The following is a 19,647-nucleotide window of genomic DNA, read 5'->3' as shown; positions in this document are numbered from 1 at the left end:
TATCAATTAAGATTTAACGCTTTTAATCACAGTCAAGCACACTGTCACAGATCTGCTGTGACTGATTACCTCCCTCAAAAATGACTTTTGCAGACCCCTGTACTCTCTTGAGACGTCCTGGATCAAAGAGGAAGAAGCAGGAAGACTATGCTAGAATTTTAACTGCGCAACAAGGCGCTAAAACAAGGTCCCTCCCACTCCTATCACAACAGTGGGAGCCCTGATATAACGGTTTCCATGCAGAAAATATATGTCAGCCATGTGGAAAAAAATCATGCCCAAAGAGATTTATCACCAAAGTACCTCACAAAAACGAATAACAAAAAATAAAATTTTCCAATGTCATGCAAAGTTATCACTAAGCCTGCTACCAGTCGCTACCACTGCAGATAAGGCTTAAGTATTATTTCAGTTTTAACAGTATTTTCTCAGTCAAATTCTAGTCCCTAGAAAATAACTTGACTGCGCATACATTTATCAGCCTGATACCAGTTGCCACTACTGCATTTAAGGCTGTACTTACATCATACGGTAACAGCAGTATTTTCTTAGTCAATTCCATTCCCAGAAAATAAAGTACTGCACATACCTCATTTGCGGAGGACCCCGCATGCTATTCCCAGTTTTTGAAGTTACCCCACTCCTCAGAATGTCGAGAACAGCCAGTGGATCTTAGTTACGCCTGCTAAGATCATAGAAAAAAAACGCAGGCAGTTTCTTCTTCCAAATACTGCCTGAGATAGAAAAACAGCACACTCCGGTGCCATTTAAAATAACAAACTTTTGATTGAAGAATAGTTAAGTAAAAACTCCAGCTCCTCTCGCGACCTCCTTCTTTGTTGAGGGTTGCAAGAGAATGACTGGATATGACATGTGAGGGGAGGAGCTATATAGCAGCTCTGCTTGGGTGATCCTCTTGCAACTTCCTGTTGGGAAGGAGAATATATCCCATAAGTAATGGATGACCCGTGGACTGAACACACTTAACAAGAGAAAACTGAATTAATCGTTTAAGTGCCAATATAAGAATATAATATAATATAGAACTTACCATAAAAGTAGCTGCCCTGCAGCAGGCAGCTCACAAAGTTTAAGAGGCACCCTCCTCTTATGGACCTGTGTCCAAGACTGTGCAAATTTAAACAGGCTTTCTGACAAGGGCAGCAATAAAGCAATTGGGAGGCACAGAGGGTATTATACCCTCCAAGTTCCCAAATGCCTAAAAGCCAAAAATACTCTACTGAAGAGACTGAAATGGACTACGGCTAAACCCTTAGCAAAGATCAGAACATCTTGTCCTGCTTTGAAAATAACAAACTCTTGATTGTAGAATCTTACAGACACCTAACTTTACCACCTCCTTGCGACTACTACAGGCAAAGAGAATGACTGGGGATTGTGGGTAAGGGGAGTGGTATTTAACAGTTTTTGTTGTGGTGCTCTTTGCCGCCTTCTGCTGGTCAGGAGAGAAATTCCCACTAGTAATTGATGATTCCGTGGACTCACCATATCTTAGGAAACAAATAAAGGCCACTTTCATTCATAATTTTTTTTTTTATTTTAAATGCAGAAAAGGTGCCTTTATTTTGTTGTGACTTCACTGCTTAGCTAAGCGGCTCTGACGGCCTACGAAACTGCTAATTTTTTCAATGAGGTGACGTTTCCACCTTTTAGTTAATAGCTGTGCAGGTCGATCAGCATTATGCTGTAGGCACATACTGCTATTGGCTAAAAGGTGAATACTTCACCTCATTGAAAAAATGAGCAGTGCCATGGGCCAGCAGAGCCATTAGGCTTAGGAGTGAAATAAAGGCACCTTTTAATCCGTTGTTTTTTGGGGGGGTTTTAAATGATGAAAAAAAAGGTAGCATTTATTTTAGTGATGGTAAAATACTAGTGTTTCAAAAACGCTAGAATTTACCATCACTTTAAATATCGAGATTTAATTTTTCTTTTCTTATGGACCTACAAATTAATACAGTATCTGCATTACTGCAGCACCATTTTCTGTTCAAAGTACAGCTCAAAAAACAAAGTGTAATGAGAGAAAATGGATTAAAGTAGTAATAATAATAATAAACAATATTTCACTTTCTACAAAGAAGGTTCTATACAGTAATGGGCGCTGCCATGTTATAACCTAAGTTTCCACATATCCTTCTTTTGCAGCAAAATAAGGGAGAGATAAAGCATGCAAACAACGGCTGTAATGGGATAAAGCAATGTAAACATGTAACAGGATATACCAATTTAACATTACTATATTTCACACAACCATTATTTGCACACTCCATCTGTTCACATCAGAAGAGGTAAGATAAGGGAAACCTAGCAACATGGCAGCACCCGTTACTTTATAGATAGCCCACAATATTCAGCGTTAAATTACAGGAAAAGAGGACGAAATAATGAAAGTATTTAATATAACAAAGTTTTTACCACATATAATGAAACCTTTTATATTGCAATCTCAAAGTGTTAAATGTCCCTTATTATAATTATTATATATTAACTAAAAGTGACACACATTAAAATAGCAGCATTATCGCTATCATATAAAAAATATGTCAAACTGTAAATAAAGATAGAAATAGATATAAAAAACATAATTTATGCTTACCTGATAAATTTATTTATTTTGTTATGTATCGAGTCCACGGATTCATCCTTACTTGTGGGATATTCTCCTCCCCTACAGGAAGTGGCAGAGAGAGCACCCACAGGAGAGTTGCCTATATAGCTCCCCCCTTAGCTCCACCCCCCAGTCATTTGACCGAAGGCTAGGAAGAAAAAGGAGAAACTATAGGGTGCAGTGGTGACTGAAAGTTTAAAAATAAAAATATATATATATGCCTGTCTTAATAAACAGGGTGGGCCGTGTACTCGATACATCACAAGAGAAATACATTTATCAGGTAAGCATAAATTATGTTTTCTCTTGTAAGATGTATCGAGTCCACGGATTCATCCTTACTTGTGGGATACCAATACCAAAGCTTTAGGACACGGATGAAGGGAGGGACAAGACAGGGACCTTAAACGGAAGGCATCACTACTTGTAGAACCTTTCTCCTAAAAATAGCCTCCGAAGAAGCAAAAGTATAAAATTTGTAAAATTTGGAAAAAGTATGAAACGAAGACCAAGTCGCCGACTTACAAATCTGTTTAACAGAAGCCTCATTTTTAAAAGGCATGTGGAAGCCACAGCTCTAGTAGAATGAGCAGTAATTCTTTCAGGAGACTGTTGGCCAGCAGTCTCATAAGCCAAACGGATGATGCTTTTCAGCCAAAAGGAAAGAGATAGCCGCAGCCTTCTGACCAGAATAAACAACAAACAATGAAGATGTTTGACGGAAATCTTTAGTTGCTTGTAAGTAGAACTTTAAAGAACGAACCACATCAAGATTTTGCAACAGACGTTCCTTCTTTGAAGAAGGATTAGGACACAGTGAAGGAACAACAATCTCTTGATTGATATTCTTATAAGAAACAACCTTAGGAAGAAACCCAGGTTTGGTACGCAAAACCACCTTATCTGCATGGAAAATAAGATAAGGGGAATCACACTGTAAAGCATATAAGCTCAGAAACTCTTCGAGCCGAAGAGATAGCTACTAAAACGAAACTTTCCAAGATAGAAGCTTAATATCCATGGAATGCATAGGTTCAAACGGAACCCCTTGAAGAACTTTAAGAACTAAATTTAGGCTCCATGGCGGAGCAACAGGTTTAAATACAGGCTTGATTCTGACCAAAGCCTGACTAAATGCTCGAACGTCTGGGACATCTGCCAGAGGTTTGTGTAGAAGAATAGATAAAGCAGATATTTGTCCTTATAAGGAACTAGCTGATAATCCCTTCTCCAAACCTTCTTGGAGAAAAGACAATATTCTAGGAATCCTAATCTTACTCCACGAGTAACCTTTGGATTCACACCAATAAAGATATTTGCGCCAAATCTTATGATAGATCTTCCTGGTGACAGGCTTTCTAGCCTGAATCAGGGTATCAATGACCGACTCAGGGAAACCACGCTTTGATAGAATCAGGCGTTCAATCTCCAAGCAGTCAGACGCATAGAAATTAGATTTGGATGCGTGAACAGACCTTGGATTAGAAGGTCCTGCCTCATTGGCAGAGTCCATGGTAGAACCGAGGACATGTCCACTAGGTCTGCATACCAAGTCCTGCGTGGCAACGCAGGTGCTATCAGAATCACTGAAGCTCTCTCCTGCTTTATTCTGGCAACCAGACGTAGAAGGAGAGGAAATACATAAGCCAGATTGAAGGACCAAGGCTCTGCTAGAGCATCTATCAGTACCGCCTTGGGATCCCGGGACCTGGACCCGTAACGAGAAAGTTTGGCATTCTGACGGGACGCCATCAGATCCAATTCTGGTGTGCCCCATAGCTGAATCAGCTGGGCAAATACCTCCGAATGGAGTTCCCACTCCCCCAGATGAAAAGTCGACTTAGGAAATCCACCTCCCAGTTCTCTACTCCTAGGATGTGTATTGCTGAGAGATGGCAAGAGTGATCCTCTGCCCATCGGATTATTTTGGTTACCTCCATCATCGCTAGAGAACTCCTTGTTCCTCCTTGATGATTGATATAAGCTACAGTCGTGATGTTGTCCGACTGAAACCTGATTAATTTGTCCGCAGCAAGCTGAGGCCACGCCTGAAGCGCATTGAATATCGCTCTCAGTTCTAGAATAATTATTGTGAGAAGAGATTCCTCCCGAGACCATAAGCCCTGTGCTTTCAGGGAGTTCCAGACTTCATCCCAGCCTAGCAGGCTGGTATCTGTCGTTACAATGAGCCACTCGGGCCTGCGGAAACACATTCCCTGAGACAGGTGGTCCTGATACAACCACCAGAGAAGAGAATCTCTGGTCTCCTGGTCCAGATGCAGTTGAGGAGACAAATCTCCATAATCCCCATTCCACTGTTTGAGCATGCATAGATGTAGTGGCCTGAGGTGTAGGCGGGCAAAAGGAACAATGTCCATTGCCGCTACCATGAGTCCGATTACCTCCATATACTGAGCCACTGATGGCCGAGGAATGGAATGAATAGCTTGGCAAGTGGTTAAGAGCTTTGATTTTCTGACCGCCATCAGAAATATTTTCATTTCTACCGAGTCTATCAGAGTCCCTAGGAAGGAAACTCTTATAAGAGGGAAGAAAGAACTCTTTTTTATGTTCACCGTCCACCCGTGAGATCTCAGAAAAGCCAACACAATGTCCGTGTGAGACTTGGATAGCTGGAAAGTTGACGCCTGAAATAAGATGTCTAGATAAGGCGCCACTGCTATGCCTCATGGTCGTAGAACCGCCAGAAGGGACCCTAGCACCCTTGTTAACATTCTGTGAATAGGGATGTGTAGATACGCATCCTTTAAGTCCACAGTGGTCATATATTGACCCTCCTGGATCAGAGGTAGAATAGACCGAATAGTCTCCATCTTGAATGATGGAACTTTGAAGAACTTGATTAGAATGTTGAGATCCAAGATTGATCTGAAAGTTCCCTCTTTTTTGGAAACCACAAACAGGTTTAAGTAAAAACCTAGCCCCTGTTCCTCTTTTGGGACTGGGCGGATCACCCCCATGGTATGTAGGTCTTCTACACAGCGTGAGAACGCCTCTCTCTTTGTCTGTTTACAGACAATCGAGAAATGTGAAAAGTCCCCCTTGGAAGAGAGCCTTTGAATTCCAGAAAATATCCCTGGGACACAATTTCTAAAACCCAGGGATCGCAAACATCTCTTGCCCAAGCCTGAGCGAAGAGAAAGAGAGTCTGCCCCTACTAGATCCGGTCCTGGATCGGGGGCTACCCCTTCATGCTGTCTTAGAGGCAGCTGCAGGCTACTTGGCCTGTTTACCCTTGTTCCAAGCCTGGTTATGTCTCCAGACTGACTTGGATTGGGCAAAATTCCCCTCTTGCTTTGCAGCAGAGGAAGCTGAAGCGGGACCACTTTTGAAATTCCAAAAGTAACGAAAATTATTTTGTTTGGTCCTCATCTTATTTGATCTATCCTGAGGGAGGGCATGACCTATCCTGAGGGAGGGCATGACCTTTCCCTCCAGTGATGTCTGAAATAATCTCTTTCAGTTCAGGCCCGAATAGGGTCTTCCCTTGAAAGGGATGTTCAAAAGTTTAGTTTTAGATGACACATCAGCAGACCAGGATTTAAGCCATAACGCCCTGCGTGCTAAAATGGCAAAACCTGAATTCTTGCCGCTAATTTAGCCAGTTTAAAAGTGGCATCTATAATTAAAGAATTAGCCAATTTAAGGGCCTTAATTCTGTCCAAAATTTCTTCTAATGGAGTCTCCATCTGAAGAGCCTCAAACCAGAAAGCAGCTGCAGTAGTTGCAGGAACAATGCACACAATAGGTTGAAGAAGAAAACCTTAATGAACAAAAATTTTCTTCAGGAGACCCTCTAATTTTTTATCCACAGGATCTTTGAAAGTACAACTGGTTTCAATAGGTATAGTTGTACGCTTAGACAGAGTAGAAATAGCTCCCTCCACCTTAGGAACTGTCTGACACGAGTCCCGCATGGTGTCAGATATGGGAAACATTTTCTTAAAAACAGGAGGGGGAATGAACGGAATACCTGGTCTATCCCACTCCTTAGCAATAATATTCACAATCCTCTTAGGGACTGGAAAAAAACATCAGTGTAAACAGGAACCTCTAAGTATTTATCCATCGTACACAATTTCTCTGGGACCACTATAAGGTCACAATCATCTAGAGCCGCTAACACCTCCCTGAGCAATAAGCGGAGGTGTTCAAGCTTAAATTTAAAGGCTGTCATATCAGAATCTGTCTGAGGAAGCGTCTTTCCTGAATCAGAAATTTCTCCCTCAGATAACAAATCCCTCACCCCTACCTCAGAGCATTGTGAGGACATATCAGATACGGCTACTAAAGCGTCAGACTGCTCAGCATTTTTCCTTAACCCAGAGCTGTCCCGCTTTCCTTGAAAACCAGGCAGTCAGGATAAAACCTCTGTGAGGGTTGTATTCATAACTGTGGCCATGTCTTGTAAAATAAATGAATTTGACGCACTAGAGGTACTTGGCGTCACTTGTACGGGCATTACTGGTTGTGACACTTGGGGAGAGCTAGATGCTAAACCCTCATTTACTTCTACAAATACAAAAGAAAAGAAGGGCGGCACAAAACACCTCTAAGTGCAGACTGTAAAATCACAACAATTTTATTTAAGCATATAACGATAAAAAACTCACACTCTCAAACCTCAAACATATGAGTAAACAACTAGAAATACTAATTGTACAAGGAGATACACTTAGGATTATTAGAAAAGAATACCACAAAGAAAATTATTTCTTTAACTCCAAATAATCATATGAAATATGAGGATTACTCTATTTGTTTAAAATGTTCCATTACATTCATACTTTAATACTTTATTGTTACGACTAGGAACAAACATTCACACAGAAGTAGCCTGAAAGAGTTAAAAACACTTAAACCTAGTTACATTAAATAGATATAGTCGGCAATGCTCTATGTATTTAGCCTGATGCCCACAATATTATTGTGCAAGATAAGCTAAGCCCTTACAATCCGAGGGCTATTTTACTTTTAAGTTGTTAAGATTTTTTAAAGGTAAATAGTAGGCACCAGGTTTCAACAAATATATAGGTATATTCAGATTCTATTATTAACTAGGCAAGCAGTTAAAAAAGCGACAGACAGGAGAGAACTAGCTTCTCCTGCTGGACCCCTGACGCGCGTTTCACAGAACGCTTCCTCAGAGGGGGTGCGGGCCGCTGTTACTCGGCGTTATTTATGTTGGTGGTTGTCCCACCTCAAGCCCCTGATTCGATGTCCCTCTACGTTTTAAATGCCTCTGATTGGATGCTCATTCTGTCAATCATATGGGTAGACAGTGACATCCGGTATTACGTAACGCGAGGAGGGCGTGTGAGTAGGGGGGCGTATGTGATGTCAGTAAAGGACCAATCAGCATTAAGTAAACAAGGGGTATGTGTGTTCAGTAGCAATGATTGGATGATCACTGCGGTTTGTAACATGAGGCATTGAGACTTAAGAATTACTTTGTATCATACCTTGCTATTGCTTAATAGTAAATTATTGTGTCTTACCGCAATGGTATAATTAGGATCTTGGTCTTTCAAGCAAATGCATAAAATCTGCGATTTATGTGCCGATGCACTACAGGATATAACGTGTTTATTCAGGGGTTGTAAGACAGACTGCCGCTTATGATGGCAGCATATTTGGGAAATACTAGAATGTCATAATATTATTGTTATGTGGATATGTTTATTTGTTAATATATAGATGGAAGTTGGAATAGCCGATCACGATATGGGATACTGTTTTATAATTGATACTACTGTAGTTTCAATATAATGCAGATTAGTAATTATACTTAGTAAAATAACGTGATTGGTATTCTTAATGTATATTATGTAGATGGGACTTACAAGGAAAAATTGGTAAAATTGGTATGAGCCCGGACAGCAAATAGAACCGGTTGCATATAGTTATGTATTGAATTCGGTGCTATATTCCATTGTTTTTATTTCCATCTATCGATGTATATATAATTTTAGGCTAATGCACTGATAGTGAGATAGGACGTATCCTGTCGTTTGGTCTTGGATTAGACTATTTTATTTTAATCTCCTTATATATATATACACACAGAGAGATAATTTTTGAGCTAGTAAATACAAATTAATGAAGTTTAATCTCGACTGTATATTCATATTTAGAATCCCAGGTGTGGTTTATTGTTAGAGAGTGGCTATAGTGCTATGTGACAAGGGGTGATAAGATTAAACACAGGAAATGTGATTTGTGAGGGATAAAACTGTATATAAATAAAAAAGTGGAAGGGAGATGAGGGAAAGGATTGAATAAATTATATACTTGTTTATAATATCTTCCAAATGTGAGATAATATGATACAATGATCAGTCTGTACTGTGAAGGAGGAAAGTGTGTGATATTCTTCACTGACTGAAATGTGATATTTATAGTGGGAAGTGATGCGTTTTTGTTGTAAAGTGTTGTGTAGTGATGTGGGGTTGGGCTAGAGGTGTACCCCTATTTTTTGAGCGAATAAAGTGGAGAGGAAAATGTCAAAATTAGTGAGTGGCAGATTGTAAATACCGGTAAAAGAAAGGAGACTAAAACTCGTATTGGTAATTAATTCTGTATGCTATTATGGTTGGTGTGTTATTTAACTGCGTTTTGTGATACAGAGAAAATATATAGTTAATTCTTTGAAGTTAAGTCCCTAATCTTACATTTTTTAGATAATATCCCCTGTGTTTATACACTTATAATGGTTATTGTATTAACCAAGATGTTTAACAGTAATTATCCTATGTAGGTTGTTCTAATGATAATGTGTGTTTTTTCCAAATTTAGGTGAGTATATAATATTGAAGACACAATTTTGGATGAAGATGATTTTTTAACTTAAGGGTTAGATATATACAAAAAAATTATTGAAGTCATTCATGCCAAACGGTTTAACCGCATTTAGGTGGTATATCCATTTGCACTCCATTTTTAATAAGGCCTTTTCGATGTTACCACCTCTTATGCCAAGAGATGCTTTTTGGATCACAGTGTATTTTAGGTCCATAGGTGAACCATTGTGGTGTGATAGGAAATGTTTGGCCACAGAGGTGATTTTTTTGCCTTTATCTTTATCTCTTCGGGCATATTTGATGTTATACACATGTTCCAAGATACGTGTTTTTATCTCCCTTGTTGTCATGCCAACGTATGCCATTTGGCAAGAGCAGTAGAGTGCATATATTACTCCTATCGTGGTGCAAGAGAAATGTGCTTGGAGGTTATATATTTGTCCTGTTTTTTTAGTTATTGTTTTTGTTTTCAGAACATATTTACAGGCAGAGCAGGTACCACATGGGTACATACCTGGGTTTGTGTCTTTTTTCTTGGCAGTTCTTATGAAGTGACTAGATACCAGTTTGTCTCTCAAGTTGTTTGGTCTCTTATATCCTAATGAGACTCTGTCGCCTATTAATGGCTTAAGGGTTTCATCATTTTGGAGTATGTTCCAATGGTCATTAATAATTTTAATAACATGTGGCATCTGGGGGTTATATGTCGTAATGAGTCTAGGACATGACTCTTGGAGGGTTTTACTTTTTGGAATTAATAGTTCATCTCTACTTTTCCTGAGTGCTTTGTACTTAGCTCTCTTTATGGATTTCTTACTATATCCACGTGCCATTAGTCTTTGTGCTAAGGCTACACTTTCCTGTATGTAGATCTCATTGGTAGTGCAGTTCCGACGAAGTCTCAGAAATTCCCCGTATGGTATTGCTTTCAGGGTACTTGGAGAGTGGGCACTGGAATGATGTAGAAGAGTGTTAGTTGATGTTTCTTTCCTAAACATCGTAGTATTGATGAATCCTTCATTGTTTTTGAATATTTTTAAATCCAAAAAGCATATCTCCTGCTGGCTAGCCTCAAAAGTTAATTTGATATTAAGATCATTTTTATTAATTCTCTTCATAAAGGTTTCAAGTTGTTCATATGACCCTTCCCAGATGAAAAGAACATCATCTATGTATCTTAACCACATTGGGATGTGTTCAGTATATTTTTCGAGCTCATTAGAAAATACATAGAATAGTTCCCAGTAGCCAAGAAATAAATTCGCGTAAGTCGGCGCGCACGCTGTACCCATAGCAGTACCTTGGGTTTGCAAGTAATACCTGTCATTAAATGTGAAAAAGTTATGAGTCAGGACAAATTTCAAGAGTTGAATTATAAAGTCATTATGTAGATTGTTATCGTTATTATTTGAAGCCAAATAATATTTAAACATATGAGGTATGTTAAGTCACAGCAATGAAGACACACTCAGATGCTCACTCCTCCGTGATAAAGTCCCAACACACGAACAATCCTCAGCACACTGTTGTGCGATTACCACAAAGAGTTCAGCAAAGAGTTCAGCAAAGTCCACAGTATAAAGGTCCGTTATAAATAATTATGTCACAAATATTAACGTCAAAAGCCCATACTGCACCAGACTACCAGGTGAAAAAGCCGGCTACCCTGCAGCTGGTGTATGCGGCGTGACGTCAAGACGGTGGGCAGGGCCTAACGCGTTTCATAGGACGTCTTCCTACTTCGTCAGAGGCTGCCCACACTCTATCTCCGCCGTCTCTTAAACTACTCCTCCAATTTCAAATACTGTCCCCTTAGATGCAATATGAAGAGTCAATCTCCAGCAGTTAATCTTTTATGCCTCTGTCACCTGAATTTGCAGTTGTGGTGGGTCTCTGTTACAAATATAAAACCAACATTATACGGCAGCATCTAGGCCTCTCCCCCTTTCAGTGGTGTTTATACGCTGTTTACTTCTGACTGAGAATCATCTATTGCTCTATTTTTAAGTGCTAATATATGTTCTTTATAGTTTATAGACATATCAGTACAATTGGGACACATTCTAAGAGGGGGTACCACAATGGCTTCCAAACATATTGAACAAGGATTTTCCTTGGTGTCAGACATGTTAAACAGGCTAGTAATGTAACAAGCAAGCATGGAAAACACTGTAATCAAAGTAAATAACACTTAGAAATAAAACGGTACTGTGCCTTTTAAAAAAAAAAAAGCTGCACAAATTCTGCAAAACAGTGTAAAAAAACAGTAAACATAACAAAATTTTTACAGTAGTATCATATAGCCTTAGTAACTTTGCACAGCTATGCAAATAAACAATTAACCCCTTAATGGCAAAACGGATTGAAAAAACATCAAAACCAGTAAAAAAGACTTTCAGCACTTTGCCACAGTTCTGCTGTGGCTCCTACCTGCCCTTCAGAACAATTTGTGGGAGAAAAAACCTTATTTTACAGCCCTCAAACACGGCAGGAACCTCTGGAGAAGCAGTTAGAAGTCTCAGAGGAAAAGAAACTGCACAACTGAGGCACGAAAATAGGCCCCTCACTCAATGTTTTGAGGCCTAACAGACAAACACTAGAGTGTCTCTAAATTAACCATGTGGGTTAGAAAACTCAAAAACAAGCCACAATGACCCCTTTAGTCCCTTCAAAAAAACGTTATAATTGCATCATTCACTGAATAAACAAAAACGTTTTTACCAAACAGTGTCACTAGTAACTAATGAGCCCTTCATGCAAGCTGAAATTCCTATCCAAGTGTCTGAATACAGCTTACCCTTCTCTCATGGGGATATTGCCAGCCTTTTCTAGAAATAACATAGTCTGTCTAGAAAAAATAGACTGAACATACCTTAATGCAGTTTAGCCTGCAAACTGTTCCCCCAACTGAAGTTTTCCTGTACTCTTCAGCCCTTGTGAGAACAGCAGTGGATCTTAGTTACAAAATTCTAAGATCATCATCCTCCTTGCAGAAATCTTCATCCCTTTTCTGCCAGAGAGTAAATAGTACACACCGGTACCATTTAAAAATAACAAACTTTTGCTTGAGAAAATAAAAACCTAAAATGTTTGTCACCACACTCCTCTTTGCCCTTCCTAGCAGTTAAGCAGGCAGAGAGAATGACTGGGGGTGGAGCTAAGGGGGGAGCTATATAGGCAGCACTGCTGTGGGTGCTCTCTGCCACTTCCTGTAGGGGAGGAGAATATCTCACAAGTAAGGATGAATCCGTGGACTCGATACATCTTACAAGAGAAATCAATGGTATACATACTAGTGCAAGCACTTTGCAACACAAAAAGTGTTAAAAAAGCTGTGTTTTTTTAACACCAAGTTTAGCACCTCTCAAATCCTACCAGGTGCTGATCTGAAAGTGTAATTAGCCACTGAGATGTAAGCAGTCTAATCTCTTGCACACTAGCTTCATTGGCAGGGAAGGTACTGCATGGTGTTTAAGTGGCAGTAAACATCCTACGTACCTATGGAATGCTATCTCTTGTAATATACCCATGGTTCAAAAGAAACAGACCACTAACTTTAGAAAACAACTAGATAATTTGATAACTAAGGAATGAAAAAGTAAACCAGTTAAAGGAACAGTAAACACCTTACGATTTTAATATAAAATGTTGTTATCCATACTAAAGCAAAATTGTAATATGCTTTCATTAATTATTCTTTTGACATTTTCATGTAATTTAAATGGACAGTCAACACCAGAAATGTTGAGGTTTATAAAGGAAGATAATCCCTTTATTACCCATTCCCCAAACTTTTTACCTCTGTGATTTCCTTAAATCTAAGACTCTGCAGACTGCCCCCTTATCTCAGTTCTTTTGACAGATTTGCATTTTAGCCAATCAGTGCTCACTCCTAGGTCACTTCACGTGAATGAGCTCAATGCTATCTATATGAAACGCATGAACTAATGCCCTCTAGTGGTCAAAATGCATTCAGATTAGAGGCAGTCTTCAAGGTCTAAGAAATTAGCATATGAACCTCCTAGGTTTACCTTTCAACTAAGAATAACAAGAGAACAAAGCAAAATTGGAGATAAAAGTAAATTGGGAAGTTGTTTAAAATTACATGCCATATTAAAATCATGAAAGTTTTTTTTAGACTTTACTGTCCCTTTAACTCTAAAAAATGGATTTTCTAAACCTCAGAACATGAAATGTATACTGCAGACTTATCAAAGCTAACCTTGCTATATATATATTTCCCTAAATGACTTTAACAGATAAATGCAAAACAATGCATTCTTATACTAACATCAAGACCCTGGCTAGCCTTGCTGTCTGCAGACTAAAGACTGGATATGCTCCTCTAAATTAGGCAAGTGGTGAGCGAAGTTTGGCTACTGAAAAACAATTGTAGCAAACAAGATGACAATTGGTTTTGGAGATGTTTAGATTTGGCTAGTATGTTTTTCTATGCCAACACATTGTAGTTACAGCTACAATACATCACTGTACTGTTAAAAACTGCAAATAAAACAGTTCCCAACTAAGCAAATCATCCGTTAAAGGGAAAGGTGGAGCCTTTACATGGGTATTTAAAACAAAGGTTTCTTTTCCCCTTGCAATTTATACTAGATTGGAAAACTCATTAAATGTAAACCAAATAGACAAGAGAAGACTCAATTGGTCCTCTCTTGCAAAACAGGGTACAAAGAAAAGTTTTCCTAATATTGTTTTATATTTTTTTATAGCGCTCAGTATAATTTTCTTTGGATTTTAATCCCAAAACTCAATTATAAACAAAATACAAGGACATAGTTGTTATTTAATTGACTTACCTTGTGTAATGAGTAGCCAGACTCAAAAATAATAGGTGGGAGCAAAAGCAAAAAAAACATATTTGGTCGAAACATTTCTTCTTCCTAAAAGTTAAAACAGAAAATAAAATATAATGAAAAAAACTATTCATTTTATCCCCTTCATTGCTTGGTTATTTTCACATATCTGTGCTTTGACTGTATTTTTTATTCCTTCCTTGATTTTTATTTATTTAGTTTTATTTTATTTAATTACTCTTTTAATTTTTTGTTTTGTTTTCAGCAAACCAACCTTCCCAAAATATCAACATTAAGGAATTTACATCTAAGTGTTTCAAAAACCATTTGATTATTAAAAATCAGAAGATAACATTTTATCACTATGCACCATCTTGCAATTAATGCAGAAAATAAGAAGGTATAAAATGCCTAACTATAAAAATATTTAGATATCAAGGAAATGCTGGAGGAATTGTGGAGAAGCGGGTACTATTAAGTGGGACTGATGAATGCTCAAGCCATTTTGGACCCAGGTACTTGCCCACTTTGAAACTGCTTCGGGCTGCTCTTTTGATTTATCCCTTTTAATATCACTTCTTAATTACCCCACCCCCAAAAAAAAAATGTAAATTTAGACCCCGATCAGGATCATGCTTAATAGTGACAAATGATTAATCTCACGATACTGGAAAGAAACAAAATGCCCTTCTGTTCTTGAATGACAACAAGTATCAAGAACTTTTCAGCTAGAGAAGCCACAATAAATACAAATGGGTAAACTAGATTTCTTTCTGAATGTAGAATTGTATTGGAATATTTTCCTTTTGAGAGATGTGTTTAATGGTGGTAGCGATCTTCCCTTGTATGCCCCTCTGAGATATCTTCTCCATGCCTTCCCTTCTTGTATTATTATTATGTGCTTGTATAACATGGCTGTAAATGACTATTATATCCCTCAAATTACCTGATTGTCAAAGATTCTCCTGCTTGGAGAGAAATTATAGTGCAGACTTCAGAGGATGAACTCACTGAATTCTCAAAGAAAAAGTGCGGAACTCTCCAGCACTGCAAGATCTCTATCTGAAAGGGGGACAAGCCCAGTGCAATATAGCACTACATGAAAACATAATTTATGCTTACCTGATAAATTTATTTCTCTTGTAGTGTATCCAGTCCACGGATCATCCATTACTTATGGAATATATTCTCCTTCCCAACAGGAAGCTGCAAGAGTCCACCCACAGCAAAGCTGCTATATAGCTCCTCCCCTAACTGCCATATTCAGTCATTCGACCGAAAACATGCAGAGAAAGGAAAAACCATAGGGTGCAGTGGTGACTGTAGTTCAAATGAAAAAATTACCTGCCTTAAAGTGACAGGGCGGGCCGTGGACTGGATACACTACAAGAGAAATAAATTTATCAGGTAAGCATAAATTATGTTTTCTCTTGTTAAGTGTATCCAGTCCACGGATCATCCATTACTTATGGAATACCAATACCAAAGCTAAAGTACACGGATGATGGGAGGGACAAGGCAGGTACTTAAACGGAAGTTACCACTGCCTGTAAAAAACCCTTTCTCCCAAAAATAGCCTCCGAAGAAGCAAGGTATCAAATTTGTTAAATTTGAAAAGTATGAAGCGCAGACCAAGACTCCGTCTTGTAAATCTGTTCAACAGAAGCCACATTTAAAAAAGGCCCAAGTGAAAACCACAGCTCTAGTAGAATGAGCTGTAATCCCTTCAGGAGGCTGCTGTCCAGCAGTCTCATAAGCTAAATGAATTATGCTTTTTAACCAAAAAGACAGAGAGGCTGCTGAAGTCTTTTGACCTCTCCTCTGTCCAGAATAGACAACAAACAAGGTGAACGTTTGATGAAAACTGTAGTAGCTTGTAAGTAAAACTTTAAAGCACAAACCACGTCCAATATTGTGTAATAGACGTTCCTTTTTTGAGGAAGGATTAGGATACAAGCATGGAACAACTATCTCTTGAGTGATGTACTTGTTAGATACCACCTTAGGAAAAAACCCAGGTTGGTACGCAGGACTACCTTATCCGTAAGAAGGACCAGATAAGGAGAATCACATTGTAACACAGATAACTTGGAGACTCTACGAGTCGAGGAATTAGCTACCCAAAAGGAACTTTCCAAGATAAAGATTGATATCTATGGAACAAAAAAGGTTCAAACGGAACTTCTTGAAGAACCTTAAGAATCAGGTTTAAGCTCCATGGCGGAGCAACAGTTTTAAACACAGGCTTGGATCTAACCAAAGCCTGACCAAATGCCTGAACGTCTAGAATACCTGCAAGACGCTTGTGCAAAAAAAATAGACAGAGTAAAAATCTGTCCCCTTTTAAGGAATTAGCTGACAACCCTTTTCTCAAAAACATCTTGGAGAAAAGATAATATCCTGGGAATCCAGACTTTACTCCATGAGTAACCCTTGGATTCATAACAATCAGATATTTACACCATATCTATGTTCAATTTTCCTAGAGACAGGCTTTCATGTCTGTATTAAGGTATCAATGACTGACTCGGAGAAGCCATGCTTTGATAACATCAAGCGTTCAGTCTCCAGGCAGTCCATCTCAGATTGATTCTATTTAGATGGTTGAAAGGACCCTGAGGTAGAGGGACCTGTCTCTGAAGCAGAGACCGTGATGGAAAGGATGACATGTCCACCAGATCTGCATACCAGGTCCTGCGTGGCTACGCAGGCGCTGTCAAAAACACCAAAGCCCTCTCCTGCTTGGTCTTGACCTCCGGAGGAAATCCCACTCCCCCGGAAGAAAAGTCTGACGACTTAGAAAATCCACCTCCCAGTTCTCAACACCTGGGATATGGATAGCTGATAGACAAGAGTGAGTCTCTGTCCAGTGAATTATTGTAAGACTTCTAACATCGCTAGGGAACTTCTGTTCCCCCTTGATGGCTGATGTAAGCCACAGTCGTGTATATTGTCCGACTGAGTATGATGTACCTCAGAGTTGCTAACTGAGGTCAAGTCTGAAGAGCATGGAATATCACTCCCAGTTCCAGAATATTTATTAGAAGGAGGGTCTCCTCCTAAGTCCACTATCCCAGACTGCATCCCAACCTAAAAGGCTGGCATCTATTGTAACAATTGTCCCATCTGACCTGCGGAAGGTCATACCCTTGGACAGATGGACCCGACATAGTCACCAGAGAAGAGAATCTCTGGTCTCTTGGTCCAGGTTTAACAGGGGGACAAATCTGTGTAATCCCCGTTCCTCTGACTAAGCATGCATAGTTGCAGCGGTCTGAAATGTAGACGTGCAAACGGTACTATGTCCCTTGCCGCTACCATTAAGCCGATTTCATTCATGTACTGAGCCACCGAAGGGCGCGGATGGGATGAAAAAAACACGGCAGAAATTTAGAAACTTTGACAACCTGGACTCCGTCAGGTAAATTTTCATTTCTACAGAATCTATCAGAGTCCCTAGGAGGGAAACCCTTGAGATTGGGGATAGAGAACTCTTTCCTTGTTCACTTTCCACCCATGTGATCTCAGAAATGCCAGTACTACGTCCGTATGAGACTGGGCAATTTGGATGTTTGACGCCTGTATCAGGATGTCGTCTAAATAAGGGGCCACTTCTATGCCCCGCGGTCTAAGGACCGCCAAAGCGACCCCAGAACCTCCATAAAGATTCTTGGGGCTGTAGATATCCCAAAGGAAAGAGCTACAAACTGGTAATGCCTGTCTAGAAAGGCAAACCTGAAAAAACGATGGTGATCTTTATGCATCACAATGTGAGGATAAGCATCCTTCAAATCCATTGTAGTCCTCTATTGACTCTCCTGGATCATAGTTAAGATGGTACGAATAGTTTCCATCTTAAATGACGGAATTCTGAGGAATTTGTTTAAGATCTTTAGATCCAAAATAGGTCTGAAGGTTCCCTCTCCTTGGGAACCACAAACAGATTTGAGTAAAAACTCTGTCCCTGTTCCTCTCTTGGAACTGGATGGATCTCGTACACAATGTAAGAATGCCTCCTTCTTTATCTGGTTTGCAGATAATTGTGAAAGGCGAAATCTCCCCTTTTTTGGGGGGGGAATCTTTGAAATCCAGAAGATATCTCTGGGATATAAATTCCAATGCCTAGGGATCCTGGGCATCTCTTGCCCACGCCTGGGCAAAGAATGAAAGTCTGCCCCCTATAGGATCCGTTACCGGATAGGGGTCCGTTCCTTCATGCTGCCTTAGAGGCAGCAGCAGGCTCCTTGGCCTGCTTATCTTTGTTCCAGGTCCGATTGTCTCCAGACCGCCTTGGACTGAGCAAAAATTCCCTCTTGTTTTGCCTTAGAGGAAGAGGATGCCACACCTGCCCTGAAGTTTTTAAAAGGTACGAAAATTAGACTTTTTTTTTTTTTTTTTTTTTTTTGCCCTTGATTTAGACCTATCCTGAGGAAGGGCATGACCTTTTCCTCCAGTGATATAAGCAATAATCTCCTTCAAACCAGGCCCGAATAGGGTCTGCCCCTTGAAGGGAAGTTAAGTAGCTTATTTATTAAAGTCACGACAGCTGACCATGATATAAGCCATAGCGCTCTGCGCGCCAGTATAGTAAAAAACAGAATTCTTAGCCGTTAGTCTAGTCAAATGAACAAGGCATCAGAAAACAAAGGAATTGGCTAGCATAAGCTTGTCAAATATATTCATCCAATGGAGTCGCTTAACTGTAAAGCCTCATCAAGAGACTCAACCCAGAACGCCGCAGCAGCAGTGACAGAAGCAATGTATGCAAGGGGCTGCAGGATAAAACCCTGTTGAATAAACATTTTTTATCCATTGGATCTAAAAAGCACAACTGTCCTCGTCAGAGGTAGTGGTACGCTTAGCTAGAGTAGAAACTCTTCTCTCCACCTTAGGAACTGTCTGCCAGAAGTCCCGTGTGGTGGTAACTATTAGAAAACATTCTTCTAAAAAATAGGAGGGGAAGAGAACGGCACACCTGGTCTATCCCATTCCTTATTAAAAAAAAATTTTAGTAAACCTCTTTAGGTATTGGAAAAACATCAGTACACACCGGCACTGCATATTATTTATCCAGTCTACACAATTTCTCTGGCCCTGCGATTGTACACATTCATTCAGAGCAGCCAAAGCCTCCCTGAGCAACAAGTGGAGGTTCTCAAGCATAAATTTTAAATGTAGAAATATCAGAATCAGGTTAAATCATCTTCCCTGAGTCAAAAAAAAAATAAAAAAATCACCCACAGACTAAGCATATTGTGAGGTAGTATCATACATGGTTCTTAAAGCGTCTGTATGCTCTGTATCTACCCCCAGAGCTAACTGCTTTCCTTTAATTTCAGGTAGTCTGACTAATACTGCTGCCAGAATATTATTCACCACC

The 19,647-nt window shown here is 39.5% G+C and overlaps 1 protein-coding gene across 1 annotated transcript in view; it reads right to left on the bottom strand.

The window, feature by feature from the left end:
• The window catches only part of SLC9A8 (solute carrier family 9 member A8), a gene marked incomplete in the record, with an annotated part of 719,342 nt that overhangs the window by 419,370 nt on the left and 280,325 nt on the right, over positions 1-19,647 (bottom strand). Inside the window, 1 exon segment of the mRNA XM_053691852.1 lies at positions 14,271-14,354. Within this exon segment, the coding sequence (XP_053547827.1) occupies positions 14,271-14,354 (84 nt within the window).

Source organism: Bombina bombina, chromosome 1 (assembly GCF_027579735.1).
Source record: "Bombina bombina isolate aBomBom1 chromosome 1, aBomBom1.pri, whole genome shotgun sequence".
Taxonomy (NCBI): Eukaryota; Metazoa; Chordata; class Amphibia; order Anura; family Bombinatoridae; genus Bombina; species Bombina bombina.
This window is presented reverse-complemented; position numbering and strand designations above follow the sequence as displayed.